Genomic DNA, 19,495 nt, shown 5'->3' with positions numbered 1-19,495 from the left:
TCATGGGTCCAGTTCTAAAAACGTCCTTTGATTTCAGGTCCGTGTGAATCTGGCATGTGCAGTAATTGTGGGATTAAGCCATTAACCAGGAATCAGCCTTGCTAAAAGCACTCTAATAGAATACTTTTAGACCCAAAGGGGATATTTTCTAAACTCCATTTAGAAGGGAACTTGCCCCCATTAGTTCCCATTACATAATTGTTCAGGGACTTTGGTGCACATACTGTACTATACAATACTTCCCACATACTTCTTTGGAAATTTCCCTGAGGAGTTTTGGACAGAAGCTGAAATACATTTCCCCTCGTGTTTTGCAAAGAATAACTAACTAACTAAAGCAGAGCTGGCCTTACCTTTTATGGATAGGCCCATGAAGCAAATTTTCCTGCTTTCTACCCACTCTGTTACTGACCTCTCTCTCTAGTGGTCACACCATGCTGCATAGGCTGGCCTGACAACTTGGGTTTGTTGGTGATAATTCTTTGGGACATCTTCACTTTTAATTGATTCTTTTAATAGAGAAAGTACGTAGGGGAAATGTCTGGATTTTCCCCTCATCATGCCCACCGCTTGTGCTGCAGTAGTAAAGGAGCCCAGCTGATTGTGCTGATATACAGGCATAGCTGCCATCATTTAAAAATGTTTTGGAAGAGACAATTGTCCGAATAAACTGCACGCCTGAGGGAATCCTCAATTCATAGAGTCTAAAGCGAAAAAGGACCAGTGTGATCATCAAGACTGACCTCCTGTAGATCCCAGGCCATAGAACTTCCCCAACATAATTCCTTTTGAATTAGAGCATGTCTTTAAAATCAAGACAGAATTGATTTTTTTTTAATTGCCAATCCATTACAACCCTCGGTAAACTGTTCTGATAGCTAATTATCCTCACTGTTAAAAATGTATGCCTTATTTCTAGTCTGAATTTGTCTATCTTCAACTTGCAGCCATTGGATCTTCTTAAACTTTCTCTGATAGACTGAAGAGGGTATTATCAAATATCTGTTCCCTGGGGTACTTATACACTGCACTCAAGTCCCCTTTAAATTTGTCTTTGTTAAGCTAAATAGCCAATGGGAGCTGTGGGGGGCGGTGCCTGCAGCAGACGTTGCCGGCAGCATGTCTGCATGCATCTCTCCTCTGTGGGGCACAGTGGGAAGGTCTTGGGTCGCAGATGGTCCACGGGCTGGGACTTTGAGACCCCTGAGTTAGATCCTCAATGGAATCTAGAAATCTACTCACACACTTAGGTTCATGAGAGTGGATACTCTCTAGTCTGAGAATAGGATGGCTTGCACAGATCAGTTTCAGACTGTTGGAGCTTTGGCTAATGTGTGATTGCTAGATTATCAAATTGCCTTTTAGATGTAGAATAGGAGCTATATCTGGCTGCACTTATAATCACACAACAGAACTGGCATAGAAGTAATGGTTGCACGGGTACAACGGAGGTCAGAATCTGGCCCTAAACGTGTTTTCTTGATAATTGTATTTGAAATGTAGGGGTCCTTATGATTAGAAGCCAGGATGGCATAATCACTGAGGAAGAACTGGTCTTTCGATGCAGCATCTCTTTCAAAAGAGTTTTATTCTTTGGATGGTGTTGAGCACCTGACCTTGGCTGTGGCTCTGGAGAGGTCTGCAAGCCTTTAATTCATTCTCTGTCTTCAAAACCTGGATACTAAACTGGAAGTGACAGCCTCACACAGGCTTAGGGATAGCAGAGAGAAGAAGACAGGCTAGTATTGGTCAGATCATTTTGATTTGCAGGGCATGTGCAGGGTAGGAGTAAACCTCTTTGGTTTTAAGAGATCAAAGTTGAGTTTTTAGTCAGCCCCTGAATGGGTGCACAAGGTGAGGAAAGGCACAGAGGGCTCCCCATTATCTTGTGCTGTTGTGCACATGACCATAATATCCCGGCAGGTGTTGGGTGCCTAAAAGAGGGTGGGATGAGTGTGTGACCATGGCTGTGCCCCCACCCCACTGAGTGAGCTAGAATTCCTCTTCCTAACAACTCCAGGTACCATACAGACCAGGAGCACCAGAAGGGCTGAGGAGGAAGGTACACAAGGCAGGCATTAGCTCTAAGTGGAAACTCATATCCTCAAGTGGGTGTTGAAACGTACTTTAGCCCTGAGGCTGCATAAAGTGATCTTATTAGCAAGATTAAACACTGAGAATATCACATCAAGAGTCTGGGGGAGAGGCTGTTGGCACAAAAAAATATAGCCAATTTATACAGATCAAAGATAATGTTTACACTACACAATGTCACCCTTTCTATTTAAAGTTACAGGCAATATGCTTAAGTGCCCCTGTAAATGAGAGGCTAGGGTGGAAGACAGATTATTATTTTGGTAAAGTATGTGCTGTGTTATGAGTCCACTTGAAAAAAAAAAAAAAAGTCCCTCAGCCAGCGATCAGTGATTAACAAAGCAGACATGACTGCTAGCTGCTGGCTTTGATTAATAAAAACACTTTGGCGATATTTTTAGTACATAGCAATTACAGAAAAAATACCGTGTTTTCTGCATAATTCAGCCACAGTAAGCTTTTTGCCAATCTTTGAATCCTGTTCACTGTGTCTCTCCAAGCACTCTCAGAGGAGCTGGTGAACAAAATACTACCAAGGCACCTGAAAGTATCACGTTGCTCCAAAGGCTGGTGAATCCATTGGAAATACTCCCATTGACTTCAATCAGCTTTGACTGACTCAGACCCCAAGTGAGACTCTGTAGTGTTGTTGAAATCACAAGGCAATTTTCTGAACTATATAACTCTACAGGATCTCATTGGAACTTTGTGCTGTGGGAGGAGGAGAGGCGGAGGGGAATATGTGCCTTTTATTTTCCAAACAGGTTGCTAATTTCTTTTGCCCCCATCTTTTTTTCCTTCTTCCTATAAGTGAATAATATATTGGTTCTTTGTCCTGTGCTATGCAAGAGATCAGACTAGATCTGTCTGGTCTCTTCTGGCCTTAAAATCAATGAAACTGTTTTGGCCTTTGGTCTTGTGCATTTGGACCAAATATTCTAGATGCTGAAGGTAGTTGCACTTAACCAATTTGGAGCAGTCCTAGAGCTGCACAAGTTGTGGGAAGGAACTGTTTTTGTACTTTCTGTTCCCAGCAAAATACCCTGAAACACTTCTGGCAACTGCAATTACGTGAAAGAGAAGAGGAACATACAACTGATTACCTCCAATATAGCCCTATCCCCTTATCTTTTCAAAGACTCTACCTGTGTTAGCATCAGAAAAGATTTTTTTCTCCACCCATCAGGAATCTGGAGGCCTTGAACAAACGTGTTATAGAAATACAGTGAGAAAACTAAAATACATATGGTAAATATTCATTTTTTCTGCAAACAGGAATTAATTCAGCTGCCAACAAGAGTGAAATGCACTGTACCACAGAGAAATGATAGCAAGCCGTGTGATTTATGTAAAGCACAGCACGAAGTGCATGTTAATGAGACTAAAACTTCAGACACAGCCTGATTCTTCCAACTGTTTATGGCTGGTGCTAAAGTCTTTGCTCAGAGGCTCTTGCGAAATATTGAGTAGAAATCAAAAAGTACCTTTTAGCCTTGCAATGTACTATTATTAAGAGGCAGCTTCACTTCAGTTGTAGATGAAGTGATTCCTAGTTTACGTAGGGGCGCATACAGCATGGGCATGGAGGAGGCTGGATACAGGAGAAGTCTTATGCCTTGCCTATGGCTAGTATGGAACTCTGCTGTGCTCAATGAACTGACAATGAAAGCAGCAATGAAACTACTAGATCTCCCAGTCTGTGGTTCTAGTCCCCTACCACTCTCTCTCTGTAAACATGCACTCCCAACCCAATATTCAGACCCTTCATGTAAGATCTGTGGAGCAACAGGATTTCCAGCCAGCTTTCTACCATGATTTAGGAGTGTCCTTCCTGAACCTAAGGAGAGAGAAGGGGAAGGGATCTGGGAGATTCCACTCCCAAGCCCAGTGATAGTGGCAAGAACTACCACCTCCCCACCAAGTCTTCAAGAGCAACTTGAAGAACAGAAAGTGTGGGAGGGAGTCCAGGCATGAGCCGAGGGTCTAGGTAGCAGAGAATGGCCATCGAAGCTCCTGCAGCTAGCAAAACTAACTGGGGATTTGCTAACATCCATCTTTCATAATATTTAAAAATTGTTAAGACTGTGATCTACTGACTCAGAATAGCCTTTTCACCACTGGATATGTCAGCATAGTTCCTGATGTAATTCTAAATGCAGTTCCTCTTCCTCAAACTACTATGTGCAGGGAACACGGAATGCACAAATAGCCCTCTATTGTCTGTTTGAATGCTTGGTGTGCAGCATAGGGACAACCATGATGTTCCTAGGGCATCTGTTGTTAGAGTTATCAAGTTTAATAGAATTTATATTTTTTATAATTTCAGTCAATATTAGTTTGTTCTTTTTTATCCATTTAGATTTTCACAGCATTTGAAAAATGAGTTTAAGCATTTCTTTTTTGATTTTTATTGATCTTAGTTTTCACAGTTGTGGGAAATCTGGGGATAAGACAATGGGAGGAGTCAGACAATAATTTAATGATGGTAGACATTGAGATTCAAGAAGTTAAAGCTTTATAATAGATTTTAAAGATTATAACTAAAATCATTTTAGTCAGGATGAATGGCTAGAACATTCTGTGGAATAAATCTTTGAAATGATGCACCACACAAGTAGAATGTATAAATATATATATGGGTTGGCTTTTCCTAATGCTTATACTTGCTTTCTTGCTCTTCTTTTGCATTTCATCCAGTTCCTCATTAATTATCATTAATAGCAGTAGTGAATTTCAGTGTGTAGAGTTTATTGCAAATTATCCTGTTGTATATGTGTGCACAGGTGGTAGTGATGGGGTTGAGGGTGGAGGAAGGGCTGTTACTCAGAAGGAGAGATTGGGTAGGAAAGCTGTATTTGTACAGCACCATTGCTTCTCAACTCCAACAAAGGGTCTAGGGCTTTGTTTCCAGGTCTTGCTAGTTCTTCGTGAGGGAAGAATGGGTTACTTGAAAGATCTGTGCTATTTTAAAGGAGAAAGACAAACATTTTATTTTAGATTTTGCTTCATAAAACATACCAATGAGCTCATGCGTGATCCTTTAAGATCCTTTAATTTCCTTTTTTACAAATACTGTGGCCAGGACCGGTGCTAGGGTTTCTGGCGCCCTAGGCGCCGGGACATTTCGCCGCCCCGCGCGCGGGTCTCGCGGCTCCCTGAACCCAGGGAGTGGGGGCGCCCTGGGCTGCCGGGCTGTGGCAGCGGCTCCGCGACCCCGGGAGCGGGGGTGCCGCCCTGGGCATGCCAGTCGCGGCGGCGGCGGCTCCCTGACCCCGGGGGGGGCGGGGTGCCCTGGGCTGCTGGGCTGCGGCGGCGGCTCCCTGACCCCGGGGGGGGGGAGCGCCCTGGGCTGCTGGGTAGCGCGGCGGCTTGCTGACCCAGCGGGGGGCCCTGGGCTGCCGGGCTGCGGCGGCGGCTCCCTGCCCCGGGGGGCGCCCTGGGCTGCTGGCACTGCGGTGGCGGCGCACTGACGTCAGGGGCACGCTGACCTGCGGCGCCCTGACCCGGGGGACACCTTGGGCTGCCGGCGGCAGGCAGCTGCTGCTGCCGGCAGCTCAGCCCCTCCAGCAGCAGTGGCTGCAACCATTTAAAAAAATTTGGGGGGGGGGCACCACTTTTTGGCGCCCCCAAATCTTGGCGCCCTAGGCAACCGCCTAGTTCGCCTAAATGGTTGCACCGGCCCTGACTGTGGCTAAATTGAAACAGGTGGAATCCTAAGGGCCACATGCAAAAATACATGCTCACTTGCATGCGTGATTACAACTGCAAGAACACATGGGTTTTTACCTGTCTAGATACCAATCTGCATTTTGGATACGCAATTACAGTGGTTGCATACACAGTCTCAGTATGTGCATGTACAAATGCATACACACTTTTGCATTTGAAAGTGAGGCATTTTCCATTGAAAATTTGGCTTAAAAGTCCTTCCAAAAATTAGCAACAAATATTCAAATTCTTTTTATTGAATATTAGATTGTGAAAAATTCAAGATCTTACCTTTTAAACTCAGTGTAAATCATTAATATATAATAGATACTAAATTATTTCATAGCATCAATCTTTCATATATATGTGGAACCAACTACACATTTTATGCATAAAATATGCTTTGCAAAGACTGTGTTTTCATACAACAGATATCCACAATAATCCTAAAAGTTGAAGTTGTGAATCAGTTGTATGTTTTGTGTAGTTTGCATTTATTGCTCAAGGACAGCTAATGATGCTTATTTTCTAACAGGACTGAGGTCAGTTTATTTCTTCCTCTTTGTAATAGATTAATTTGCTGAATGTAATGCCATCGAGAGCTTATAAGTGATACAGACCTCTTACTGGGGTTTTCTCTTATTTAATGTTTCATTATGATCTGTATGAGAAACTCTCTCTTATTTCAGAGAATATGCATCTCTTTTATCCTGAGTACATCCTGGAGCATGAGATTTTGATTACCTTTATCTTAGCAGATGTAGCTACAGTTTTGGAGCCTTAAAATTCCTTCTATCATATAGGAGCTTTCCTGGTCCAAACAGTGAAATCTATCGAATCATTTTGATATTTTGTAAAAACAGATGCACCATCCTGCAGGACAGGTGAAATTTTACTGTTCTAAGACTGTGCAAATGTTATTAGTCCTAAAATTATCCAGTCGCCCCAGCTGATTTGATAGTCTGATGTGGCAATGATTACTACAGGTTGACTTTGCTCTGTGTGCAGTAACATTTCCTTTCCTTTGTTGTAAATTCACTAGCCAGGAATATCTTAACTGCGTGGGCAAATTAAAATGCTGAAGTGTTCACATTTAAAAAGATTTAATAATGCACCATTTATTTAAAGTGTCTCTAATCCAAACATATTAAATTCACTATATACTCGTAATACACTCATCATTTGAACCATTCTGGACCAGATCCTCAGATGATGTAAATAACTATGGCTCTGTTGAGGTCCATGGGACTACACCGATTTATAACATCTGAGGATCTGGGCTTCCATGTGCAGGTAACTTTAATTGTGCAGCTGGAAAAACAGTCTCTCCTTTTCTTTTCTCCACACCTCTGAGATATAAAAGCTTAGTCCTGCAGTTCATACTCCTTCCTTCAAAGTTTTCATTGCAGTCTGTTAAAGTTTTCCTTCAGTTACCTCTTCAAAACTTAGTTCTTATTCACAGACACATAGACTCTAAAGCCAGAAGGGACCACTATGATAGTCTAGTCTGATCTGTCTATGCAAGTTGTAGAATTTTTCCCAGAAGCTGGATTAAAGCATATTCTTTAGAAAGGTATCTAAAGAGTCCAAGTGATGGTGAATCAATCACCTCCCCTGGTAAGCTGCTCCTGCATTTAATTACACTCACTGCTAGGAAATTGTCTTATTTCAAGGTTGAATTTATCTAACCTCAACTTCCAGCCATTGGATCTTGTTATGCCTGTGCCTGCAAGATTGAAAAGCCTCAGACATCTTTTCCATGTGTAAGTATCTACACACAGTGATCAGAGAACTGGGCCAAAAGAAATCTGATGAGGTTCAACAAGGACAAGTGCAGAGTCCTGCACTTAGGACAGAAGAATCCCATTCACTGTTACAGACTAGGGACCGAATGGCTACGAAGCAGTTCTGCAGAAAAGGACCTAGAGTTACAGTTACGAGAAGCTGGATAGGAGTTGACAGGTGCCTTGTCCAAGAAGGCTAAATGGCATTTGTGCTGTATAAGTAGGGCACTGCAGCAGATCAAATGGGATTGATCATTCCCTTCTATTTCGACATTGATGAGCCTCATCTGGAGTACTGTGTCCAGTTTTTTGGCCCCACCTACAAAGAACGGATGTGAAAATATTGAAGAGTTCAGCGGAGGGCAACAAAAAATGAAATAGAGGGGGCAAGCCACATGACTATGAGGGAAAGGCTGGGGAACTGGATGTTATCGGCAGAAGAGAGATAAGGGGATTGATAGCTGCTTTCAACAACCGAAGGGGTTCCAAAGAGATGGAACTAGACGTCTCAGTGGTACCAGAAATGACACGAACAAGGAGTAATGTCTCAAGTTGCAGTGGGGGAGGTTAGGTTGATATTAGGAAAAACTTTCACTGGAGAGTGTTGAAGCACTGGATTATGGTTTACCCGCTTAGGAGGTGGTGGAAGCTCCTCCATCAGAGGTTTTAATGGCCAGGCTTGACAAAGCCCTGGCTGGGATGATTTAGTTGAGGTTGGTCCTGCTTTGAGCCGGGGGTGGGATTACATGACCTCCTGAGGTCCCTTCCAACCCTGAAATTCTATGATTCTATGATCAGGTCACCTCTCGACTTGCTCTTAGATAAGCTGAATAGACAGAGCTCTTTAAGCCTCACATTGTAAAGTTTTATTTCCAGCCTCTCCTTTGAATTCTCTCCAAAATTTCCACATATTTCTTGAAGTGGGGACACCAGAACTGGACATGAATATTCTAGGAGTGGCCTTACCAATGCTGTGTACAGAGGCAAGACCACTTCCCTACTTGATACTCCCTTTTTATGACAACTAAGGACCACACTGGGCTCTCTTTGCTGCAGCATTGCACTGAGAGCTCATGTTCAGGCAGTTATCTATAATGACACTGGCAGGGAGGAGATTAATGAGGGCCTGTGGACCCAACTGGCCCTGTCCTGCTACACTGGTAACAGATGTGGAGAGGGGAGTTATGGAGAAGGCCCAGCTCAGTTTGGGGCTGACCAGGATGGAGAAGAGAGCTCCGTTTCTCTCTTGGTGAGAGAAGCCTGATTTCAGCCAAGAGTCTGAGACCACTTGCTGCCTGGACCAACCTGCTGGTGGATGGAACAAGTAGGCCCATGGAGACTGATCAAATGACTAGCTGCATGAAGACAAGCCCTGTACAAAAGAGTGGGGTTCTGCTGAAATGTCCTTGGATTGACCCTATTTTGAGTTTTAGGATTCCTTTTATTTTTGCATTTTAATACCTGGAAGGGGTGGAACTCAAGTGTGCCTGAGTCGAAGGACTAAAACGCCACTGCACCAAACACATTAGAGGTGGCAACTGACCAATGGAAACGCTGCAGTAGTCTGAGTAGTGTCCACTGGGCCAGAAGGAGGCACCATGGAGGCAGGTACTGGCACAGACTCTCTAAATCATTTTCTGAGCCATTGCTTTCCAAGAAAATCTCCCATCCTGTAGGTATAGCCTTCATTCTTTCTTCTCAGATGTATTCCCTTCTATTTGGCTGTATTAACATAGATTTTGTTGGATTGCACAGTAACTATTTTAACCAGGCAATTCAGATCACCCTAGAACAATAACCTAACCTCCTCATACTATCCAGCAATCTATGTCATCTGCAAACTGTACCAGCAAAGATTTTATATGATCATATATTGTTGATAAAAAAATTGGCATTGGACCAAGAACCAATCCCTGAGAGATCTCACTGGAAACAACCCTGCTTATTGATGTCTCCCCATTAACAATTATATTTTGAGATCTGTCAGTGAACCAGTTTTTAATTCGTCTAATGTATACCTAAGAAGTGTTTTCAGTCAAGATGTCATTGGTACTAAGTCAAATGCCTTGGAGAAATCCCTAGATACTATTTTAACATAGTTGGCTTCATTGATCAGACCCGATAGCTTGTAAAGAAAAGAAGAAAAAAAATAGGTTTGTTTGACAAAACCTACCTTCTATGAAGCCATGTTGACAGACTTTCATTTTATTTTAACCTCTAATTCTTTGTTGATTGAGAATTAACTGTTCTATTATTTTATCTCGGACTGATGTCAGGCTACCTGGTCTATAGTTCCCTGCGTCCTCTTTTATTCTTCCAGCTAGATTTCTCCCAGTAAACTCCTGTGCAACTCTTTTGCCTGACATTAACCTCCCCCTCATAAAATAAAATAGTAACTAACAAGAAATACAATGCAAAAAATCTTTTATGATCTGATTCGTCCCCTTATCACTCTTTAATTGTTCTCCCCTCCAGACTCCTCCATACTTACTTAACCAGTATAGTATGTGGATATTATTTATCTAAAACACCTGTAGAGGAACCTCAACACAGCCTCCATTTGCATTCATACAACTTGCTAGAGCAATAGCTTCTGTGAAGAATTTTATGCCCATGAAAATTTTTGTGTAAAAAGTGCTTGTTTTTACACACACACAAAGGAGTTTTGCATGTTGATCATTTGTAGGATGAGATAGGAAAGGGATAGTATGTAGAAAAATGCCTAGGTATGTGATTTATTTAGGCACAGAGTGATTTTTGTTTGTTTGTTTTTAAAATTTGCCTCCAAGCCAAGCTGTATTGTTCAGACCCTACTGTACATTAGTGGCCAAACTCACAGGCAGGACAAGGATGAATATATTCCAGCACTGAGAGACGACCTGTATCTGCCAAGAGTTGTGGGAGGGGAGCACAAGCAAGGGCAGAGTGAGGGCAGAAGTTTCAGCATACGTTACTGAGCATGCTCAGTCTGTGTGAGCATGCTCAATACAAGCCAAGCAGTTAAATCTGAGGTGGCACATGACCCTGCATGCCCCCACCAATGCATTGCCTCTGCCAGCACTACATAGGAAATCATTATCATTATTTTACATTTGTATTCTTTTGAGTCCTAACAGCATGCTATGTGAGAGAGATTTTACAAACTGCATCATTCACTGAGGAATAACTAGTTAAATCTGGGTGAGCACTAGATATTTGGAAATACCCCCATTTGGATCTCTCTCTCTCTCTCTCTCGATGTAACCATTTGGTGCAGGAACTGACATTTCATCATGTGTGTGTATTGTAGCTAGCACAATGGGACCTCAATTTTTGCTGCAGCTTCTAGTCACTGCCTCTGTACAAATACATAAAATAATTCTGCGCTATATACAGTTTTACATTTTGCTTCTTTCATCTACTTAGGTCTTATTTTCAACTACTTTTAAGCTTTTGTAGGCAGGGGTTGTCTTTACTATGTCTGTAGAACACCTATGAAAGTGGGACACTGATTTGATAAGTGTTAATTTAATAAAAATTAATGATAATTTCCCACAAATGCTTGCAGTCATTGTAAGATAACCATTGTTAATGTTGTTTGATTTTTAATCCTTGTTCTTCAGTAGTGGGCCCATAGTAAATAGAGGTTTGAGCCAAAGGCCACTGGAGTCAGTAGAAGTCATCTTTTCATTGACTCCAGTGGGCTTTGGATCAAGACTTAGGTTCTTGATACTTTTTACAAACCTCAGGGAGTTATTATCTTATGGAATGATTTCATTATTTAGCTAGGACATCTTATCAATCAAAACAATTATTTATACCTTTTTGTTAAGTTTATGAATGTCACCTCTTCAAACTATCCATCATCCAGAGTGGTATTTCTCTGTGACCCATTCTGGATTAGTGTCCTCAAAGGCCACGTCTAGACTACGCGCCGGATCGGCGTGTTAAAATCGATTGCTCGGGGATCGAAATATCGCATCTGGTCTGGACGCGATATCTCGATCCCAGAGCGTGCTTAGATCGATTCCGGAACTCCAGCTAGATGACCGGACTTCCGGATTTGACACGGCGAGCCGCGTGGATCAATCCCGCGCGGTGAAGACAGGTGAGTAAATTGATTTTAGATATTCGATTTCAGCTACGCTATTCTCATAGCTGAAATTGTGTATCTAAAATCGATTTAATCTCGTAGTGTAGACCTGGCCATAGTTGCTGCTACTGCAGTTTCAGCAATGCTGAATTACAGCCTGAGTCTAAAGTTAGAGAAATCATCATCTTTCTCATTTTACTGTGTGGAATAGTTGGCCCAAAGCCCGCAGTTAGATTATCAGAAGATCGCAAAGTCTGTTCCTGCTTAATTTTAATATCCTGCCTGGGCTTTCATTGGATAGATGAGTGCACAATTTGCCAAGGGAGATGGTATCACCTTCACCAGAAGATATTCAAGGCCAGAAATGACATCCATCTATCAAGAATGGTTTAACAATAATTAAATCAATCACATCCTGGGGGGTGGGGGGTGGGGAGAGGGAGGATGGGTTAGATGACCCATCAGAAAGTTACTCCCACTTACAGTTACTTCTCTGTGGTGTATATAGTTGATACGTGAGTAAAAGGAATATACAAAAATATTAACAAATCACTTAGGCTGAACGATGATTTCTGGATAAAGAGAAACATAGATTTCTAAATAACCAGCATATTCTGGTCAAATGCTATTTTTCTAGTCAAAGACAAATGTTCTGTCCTTTTACTACCTAAAATGTTTCTTTGGAACCCAAATGTGAAAGTCCAGAATCTTGTATCCTATTCAAAATGTTTTTGGTTGAGAAAAGGTTATACACTAAATATAATGTTGGGGATCTGATAAAACTGTGAATGCTAACAAACATACCAGTCAAGTGCAGCTGGCTTTAAAAAATAAGCCCATAAAGCTGAGAGTATCCATCCTTATTGAATAGATTGATTTGAAGAGTAGTCATAATTGTTCCTACAATTCTACATTTGATCAATGTGTCTTTAGGACACAAACATCTGGAATCCAAAGGTCTACTAAATAAAAATGAAATACATAAAGACTTGATTAACTATGGCTTAATCCAATTTAACATCTCTCATTCTTTTAGGGGCACTTATATAGCTGTTCTGTGTAGTAAATGATCAAGGTGCTTGCTTTACACACTAGATTTTGGTGAAATCAGCCTTTGCCACTCAAACATTTGCACAATTTGATCTTGTAAATGGTTTCCACCATGCTTTTGTAACCTTCTGAATCAAATTTTTGGTCCTGTCTATACTGGAATGTGGTGGTGGTGAGGGGTGAGGGTTTTTTGGGGGGAGGGAGGGGTGTATTGGTGTATTTTCACCAATGGAGGTACACCAGTGCAATCCTTGAGGGTACATACACAGCAGTTAGATGGGGCTTGCACTGGTGCAATTTTCCCAGGTCACATTGATGCTAGTCCTATTTTAGTGCAAACAGTGCATTACATTGAGCTGGCACCCAATGACACTTAGATCTTTCCTCTGAGTGGTTATAGCTGATTGAGAGCACTGCAATATTTGTTTTTCAGTATGAGTAGTTCAGATTATTTCTCCAAATGTAGTTCATTTTTGACAAATGCAAAATAATTCACATCTGCTACCTTGATGCCAATTCGTTTAGTCTGGTTGGATCCCGCTGAGTCTTGATTAATTTTGTACCACCTGCACCTGTTGTCATTTCATTGTTTAATTCTATTTTTTCAGATCATTTATGAATGTTCTAAACATCATCAATTCTAGTATGGAAATATAGACAATCCACTGTTAATCTTTTACCATGACCATTTATTCCTGCTCTTCATGATGTCTCTGCTAGTTTCTAATCCATTACAATCCAATCTCACCCCACAATGACCTTTTTTCAATAGTCTCTTTGTTAAAGTCTTTTTGAAAAGTCCATGTCACCCAGTTCCCCTTTGTGATGGGGTGTGTAAACCCAGCAATGACATGGAAGGGGTTCAGGAGCTACTTTGGGCTGGAGTAGCGGCACCCTGCTGCACCTGCATGTCATGTCAGGAATGGAGAAGGCATTTAAAAGGAGGAAACTCCAGTCAGTAGTGGGCAGCCCTGGAAAGAGAGCAGGTTGTTGAAGGGAGCCCTAGGAAAGCAGCTGGAAGAGCCTGGGAGTTAGCAGAGACTCTGCTCTCACAGAAAGTGAAGACAGATCCCCTGTGCTAAAAAGGGGGAAGAGATTGAATCTTAATACTTGAGCTGGAGACCTGAAGAACTTTGGAGTGGACTATAGCCCATCCAGGCCCCTCTAAAGAAAGGGATGCCAAATATCTTGGCTAGAACTGACTAAAGGCTTTTTTTCTTCTTCTTCTTCTTCACCTTTTTGTTTAATCTCTCTTGCTAACTTTGTAGTATTTGTCTGTTTCACTTGGGACTCTGAAATGGGGAGAAATAGTCAGAAGGCCTTGGCTGGTGGGCTGAGAGCCAGTCATTGCTAAGCTGACATCAAATGCTTCTGATGGAAGGATTGGACTTGTGTGTCTGCACTTTTCATGTAGCATCTGATGGGGGGACAGATCTCTGACATCCGGCTTCCTCAATTTTTCTGAGGATCAAAGAATGTTAGTAATTAATGATACATGATTTTTCCATTACAAAACCTTTGTTCTTTGCTCATTGTCAATCACTTTCAAGAGCTGGTGATGGGACACTAGATGGGAAGGATTCTGAGTCACTACAGAGAATTCTTTCCCAGGTGTCTGGCTGGTGGGTCTTGCGCATGTGCTTGGGGTCTAACTGAAAGCCATATTTGGGGTCAAGAAGGAAGGAATTTTCCCTCAGATCAGATTGGCAGAGACCTTGGGGGTTTTTCATCTTCCTCTGCAGCATGGGACATGGGTCACTTGTGGGTTTAAACTAGTATAATTTGGTAGATTTTTTTGTAACTTGAAGTATGTAAATTTGAGGACTTCAGTAACTCAGCCGGAGGCTATGGGTCTATTACAGGAGTGGGTGGGTGAGGTTATGTGGCCTGTGGTGTGCAGGAGATCAGACCAGATGATCATAATGGTCTCTTCTGGCCTTGAAGTTTGAGTCTATGAATCATGTTCATCTACGTGTTTTATAATTCTTTGGTTAGCTATCTTTTCAACCAGTTTAAAGACTCACTGATCTGTAATTCTCAAGATCATGCATACTACCATTTAAAAAAAAAATTAGATATGGGTATGACATTTGATACCACACAATCCTCCAGTAGTGGCTAATTTTAATGAAAGATTGCATATTTTTATTCATTCTTAAAATCCTTCGGAATGCTTGGATTAGTTCCATCTAATCCTCACGACTCATTGCTCTTCGATAGTTTTGGAACAATTTAGCAAGGATTGTGGTGGATTCTCCAACACTGATCATTTTAAAATCAAGACTGGATGTTTTGCTAAAAGATCTGCTCTAGGAATTATTTTGGAGACGCTCTATGGCCTGTCTTATACACGAGGTCAGACTAGATGATTGCAATTGTTCCTTCTGGCTATGAAATCCATGAATCTCTAAATGTATGAATTTGCTCCAGAACCAACTCTTTTAACGCCTCAATTTTTGAACACGCTTCCTCTGTTGCTGAAAAGAGCAGGTCTAAGACAAGCATGTCTCCAGCATTCTCTGCTGTGAGGACTGATGCAATCAAATAATTCAGCTTCTCTGCAATGTCCTTATTCTCCTTCATTGTGCCCTATAAACCCTGGTCCTGATATACTTAAATAATTTCTTGCTATTTGTTTTTATCTTTGGCTATTTGCTCTTCAAATTTTCTCTTAGTCCTAATTACATTTTAACACTGTAGCCTTTCCTTACATTAAATGGTAGTGCTGTGTTAAACCATAGCACCCTCTTGGGGCCTAGTAGGGCTAAGCTGAAATCTTACAGGTCTTAGCCTGTAGGCTTTGCATTATAGCTTTACCTTGTTTATATACCTAATATTCACCAGGGATACTTTGATTTAACACAGAACTATCCATTCAATTTAAGGAAAGGCTACAGCCTCCATAATTTATGCTCCTTTGTTAGTTTCACTGGGTTGGATTTCCATTTTTTGAAAAGGGATGGCTGGAATAACCTATTCAGAATCTTTTATTACCCCTACCACTGTAGGAGCTAACAGCCTTCCAGTAGTGTGTTAAACTGTGCAATTTAACTGTAGTATTTTCCTTTGCTTTTCTTAGTTCTTTATTGTTTTAAGGATGCATGCCTCTTGTGGTTCTGTTATCTTGTGCTAAGCCTGCACGCTGAGTTTTTCAGGATTTTAATTTCATCTTTGACTTAAAGAAAATTTTTTGACTAGCTCCCTCAGTTTTTGTTTTACATCCCCATTTCTAATGCTTAGTGTCTTTTAGACTGATTTTTCTCCTGAGGATGTTGTACTTAATTATCCTACAGTTCCTGAAATTTGCAAATTTAGGATGAGACTAATTAAAATCTTGGGAGAGAGCTGCATGTTTTAAAATAGATTGCACTGCACAGCTTGTACACATGTTGGTTTTATTCTAGGCTCAAAAGGCCTTTCTCAGTATCGCCGTTACATAAACCAATGGAACTTGTGAATATAAACATGCTTTTGGCAGCTAAGAGTTTGTAGCCTGACACTGCCTGGGGGAATGGTTGAATTTTAAAGCCAGATGAGCTAGTTACCACTACAGGCACAGAGCACAATAGGCTTTTGGAAACAAGAGTGCATTCATTGCCAAAACACACTTTGACCTGACACTGCTTTAGGTGAAATGGATTTTCTTCATCATTTCTCATTTTGAATTGCAACTCTTGATCAATTCAGAACTCATGCAACTCATTCAAAAATCTGACACTTATCTGAGAGTATTCTTGTCTGTATATATCTTTTTAAGTGTTCAGTACAGTTTATTTCTGAATGAAGCTCAGAATGGTTCATAGTAGATTATGGTCTCTCTATGTGAATGAAAGTTTACAATATATCTGGGATTTCTGGCTTTTGGTGTTTGTATTCCAATTCTGGTATTTACTCTCATATTTTTGCTTTGTACATATACACTTCTTTAAATGGTGGGTTTTTTCCCCAATGTTTTTTAAAAGCAGCTATCAAAACTTCATGAATTAGCTGTGCAACAGCAGTTCATATGAATTCATTCGAGTCAGCTGCTGGTTTAAATATTTTAACTGCTTTAAAAATATTAAATGTATTTTTTAAAAGCCAGACTAATCCATCAGTTGCCTGTGTGCAACTCCCATAGAATTCTTTATTCTGGATACTGGTGATGAGATGAGTCACCACAGATTGTTTTATAGATTTATTACAGTTTAGTTTAACTTCTTTCCTTTCTCTCTAAAGGAATGGTGCACACAGTAAAGTCAACATAAACCAATTATTTGGGTTAGGAAATAGAAAAGTCTATTGCTGATGGTCAGAAGAGAATTTCTTCTGATTTTGCATTTTTCCTCAGGTGTTTACAAGGTCAATGTTTGCCCTTCTCTGACATGAGAAACAAATAGGATTAAGATGCTAGAGCTGTCCTCAAAAAGCTCCAGATACAATGGAGCCTGGTATGCATCTTATCTGAAACAATTATCCAAGTACAGAATAGCTATGTACAGAGTAGACAAGATGAAAAGTGAGGAAGGCATAGAAAGACATTTCAGCGGATGCATTAGTCATGATAATGTCTTATGCCCACACTAGTTTGGACGTATGTTTCTCACGTATGCTGTTTTAGCTAACACCACTTCTTTCCTCTTTCCTTTCATTGCAAGATGAGCATTGCTGTATGCATTGGATTTTTTGCTGCCTGGAGCCCCTATGCCATCATAGCCATGTGGGCAGCCTTTGGATCCATAGAAGGGATTCCTCCACTAGCCTTTGCTGTGCCAGCTGTCTTTGCAAAGTCCTCAACACTCTACAACCCAGTTACCTATCTTCTTCTGAAGCCCAATTTCCGAAGCACCCTTGCCAAAGATTTCGGAGTTCTCCAGCAATTATGCATCAGGACTTGTTTTTGCCTCAAGGCCCTACAGAGCTGCAGTTACAGGTCAGTTCTGGAAATCGGCCTGAAATCATTTAAAGGGAGAAATGAGTCCAGCTGTAACTCAGTGCAGACTGTAGAAGGATGTTCTTACTTCCCTTGTGAAAAGTGCAATGATACTTTTGAATGCTTTAAGAACTATCCAAAATGCTGCCAGGAGAGATTAGGCACTATGGAATATACTCCTCAAGAAAGTGTGTCTTTGGAGAGTAGTCTTCAAGCAAAACGGAAGCAGGGTGCCAAGAAATCTGTAAAGGTGGTTGTTCAAGGAGAAAAAAGCACTCAAAATGATAACTTTGAAATCATCTTGGAAACAATATCTGCACACAGCAGATCTGCAAATCTGTAGAGTCTGGAGGGTTTCATTTAAGAAACAATAAAGTAATGGTACCAGACTTCTGAATGTAACCTTTTCTAAACAGCCCATCCACTGCCCATTTTCTATACAGTTTTCCTGATTCCTTCAGGTGTCCTTTGATAGAATGCCTAATGGAGCATGAACTTGTTAAAAAGGATGTTTGACTCTCACAATGCAGACTTCAGTAAGTATCTTGTGCTAACTGTATTCAAACAGTACTATTGCAATTAATCTCCTTCTCACTTTGAGTTTTGGAGCTCTTGTTTACTTTGTTTTCAAGGAAACAGACCTCTGGGTACTATGAGGACATTTCTGTGAGGTGGTGGTGTTCTTTCTAAAAGTTTTATATTCTGTACACTCAAGACATAGCATAATGCATATAAGAATTTTAAAAAGACAACCTCATGCTGTTCTAACTGTAACAGAAATTAAAATACAGAAATAGGCTGTATGAAATGCCTATTTTCCAAAAAGCCCTGGAGAATAATCATGTACACTGCTTTCAATGTTGGTAGCAAAGATAATGTTAGGTTTCAGAGTAGCAGCCATGTTAGTCTATATCCGCAAAAAGAACAGAAGTACTTGTGGCACCTTAGAGACGAACAAATTTAACTAAAAGATAATGTTCCTTACCATGAAGAGACAAAGAGACAACTTTTGCTCCAATTTATGCTGGAGTAAAATCAGAGTAACTCTGATTTTTAAACAGATATACTCCATATTTACACTGGTGTAACTGGCAGGAATTTGACCCAGAAATGTTAAAATAATAGTCCCAGTTTTCTAATAAGGACCTTGGAATAACTAGGGTAAAGAAAAGGAGTGGAGAGAACTCAAAGGGTGAGAATCTGAATAATTTGGTAAGCTGGGCTCAAGCAAACAATGTGAGTTTTAATACAGCCAAATGTAAATGTACTCATCTAGGAACAAAGACTGCAGGCCATACTTACAGATGGAGAACTCTATTCCGGGGAGCAGTGACTCTGAACATTTTTTGGGGGGTTGTGGTAGATAATCAGCTGAAAATGAACTCAAAGCTGTGACCAAAAGCATCCTTGGATGCATAAACAGACAAATGTCGAGCTGGAGTACAGAAATTATTTTACTTCTGTTTTTGGCACCAGTGTGACCACTGCTGAAATACTGTGTCCAGTCTGGTACCCACAATTCAAGAAGGATGTTGATAAATTGGAGAGGGTTCAGCAAAGAGCCGTGTGAATTATTAAAGGATTGGCAAATATGCCTTATAATGATAGACTTAAGGAGCTCAATCTATTTAGCTTAACAAAGAGATGGTTAAGGAGTAACCTGATCATAGTCTATAAGTACCTAAGTGGGGAACAGAAATTTGATAATGGGCTCTTCAATCTAGCAGAAAAAGGTATAACACAATCCAAAGGCTAGAAGTTGAATCTAGATAAATTTAGATCGGGAAATAGTTAAGTTTTTTACAATGAGGATAATTAACCCTCTTACCAAGGATTATGGTGGAGTCTTCATCACTGTAAATCTTCAAATCAAGA

General features: G+C 40.9%; 1 protein-coding gene across 1 annotated transcript in view; it reads left to right on the top strand.

Annotated features, from left to right (window-relative positions):
* LOC116822642 (opsin-5-like) overlaps positions 1-18,554 on the top strand; it is a 116,940-nt gene extending 98,386 nt beyond the window's left edge. The window contains 2 exon segments of the mRNA XM_075061965.1: positions 2,166-2,193; positions 17,346-18,554. Coding sequence (XP_074918066.1) covers positions 2,166-2,193; positions 17,346-17,963 — 646 coding nt within the window. The 3' untranslated portion in view covers positions 17,964-18,554.
* The last annotated feature ends 941 nt before the right edge of the window (positions 18,555-19,495 follow it).

This window comes from Chelonoidis abingdonii, chromosome 2 (genome assembly GCF_003597395.2).
Source record: "Chelonoidis abingdonii isolate Lonesome George chromosome 2, CheloAbing_2.0, whole genome shotgun sequence".
NCBI classification, from domain to species: Eukaryota; Metazoa; Chordata; order Testudines; family Testudinidae; genus Chelonoidis; species Chelonoidis abingdonii.
The sequence above is the reverse complement of the archived record's forward strand: the minus strand, read 5'-3'. Positions and strand labels throughout refer to the sequence as shown.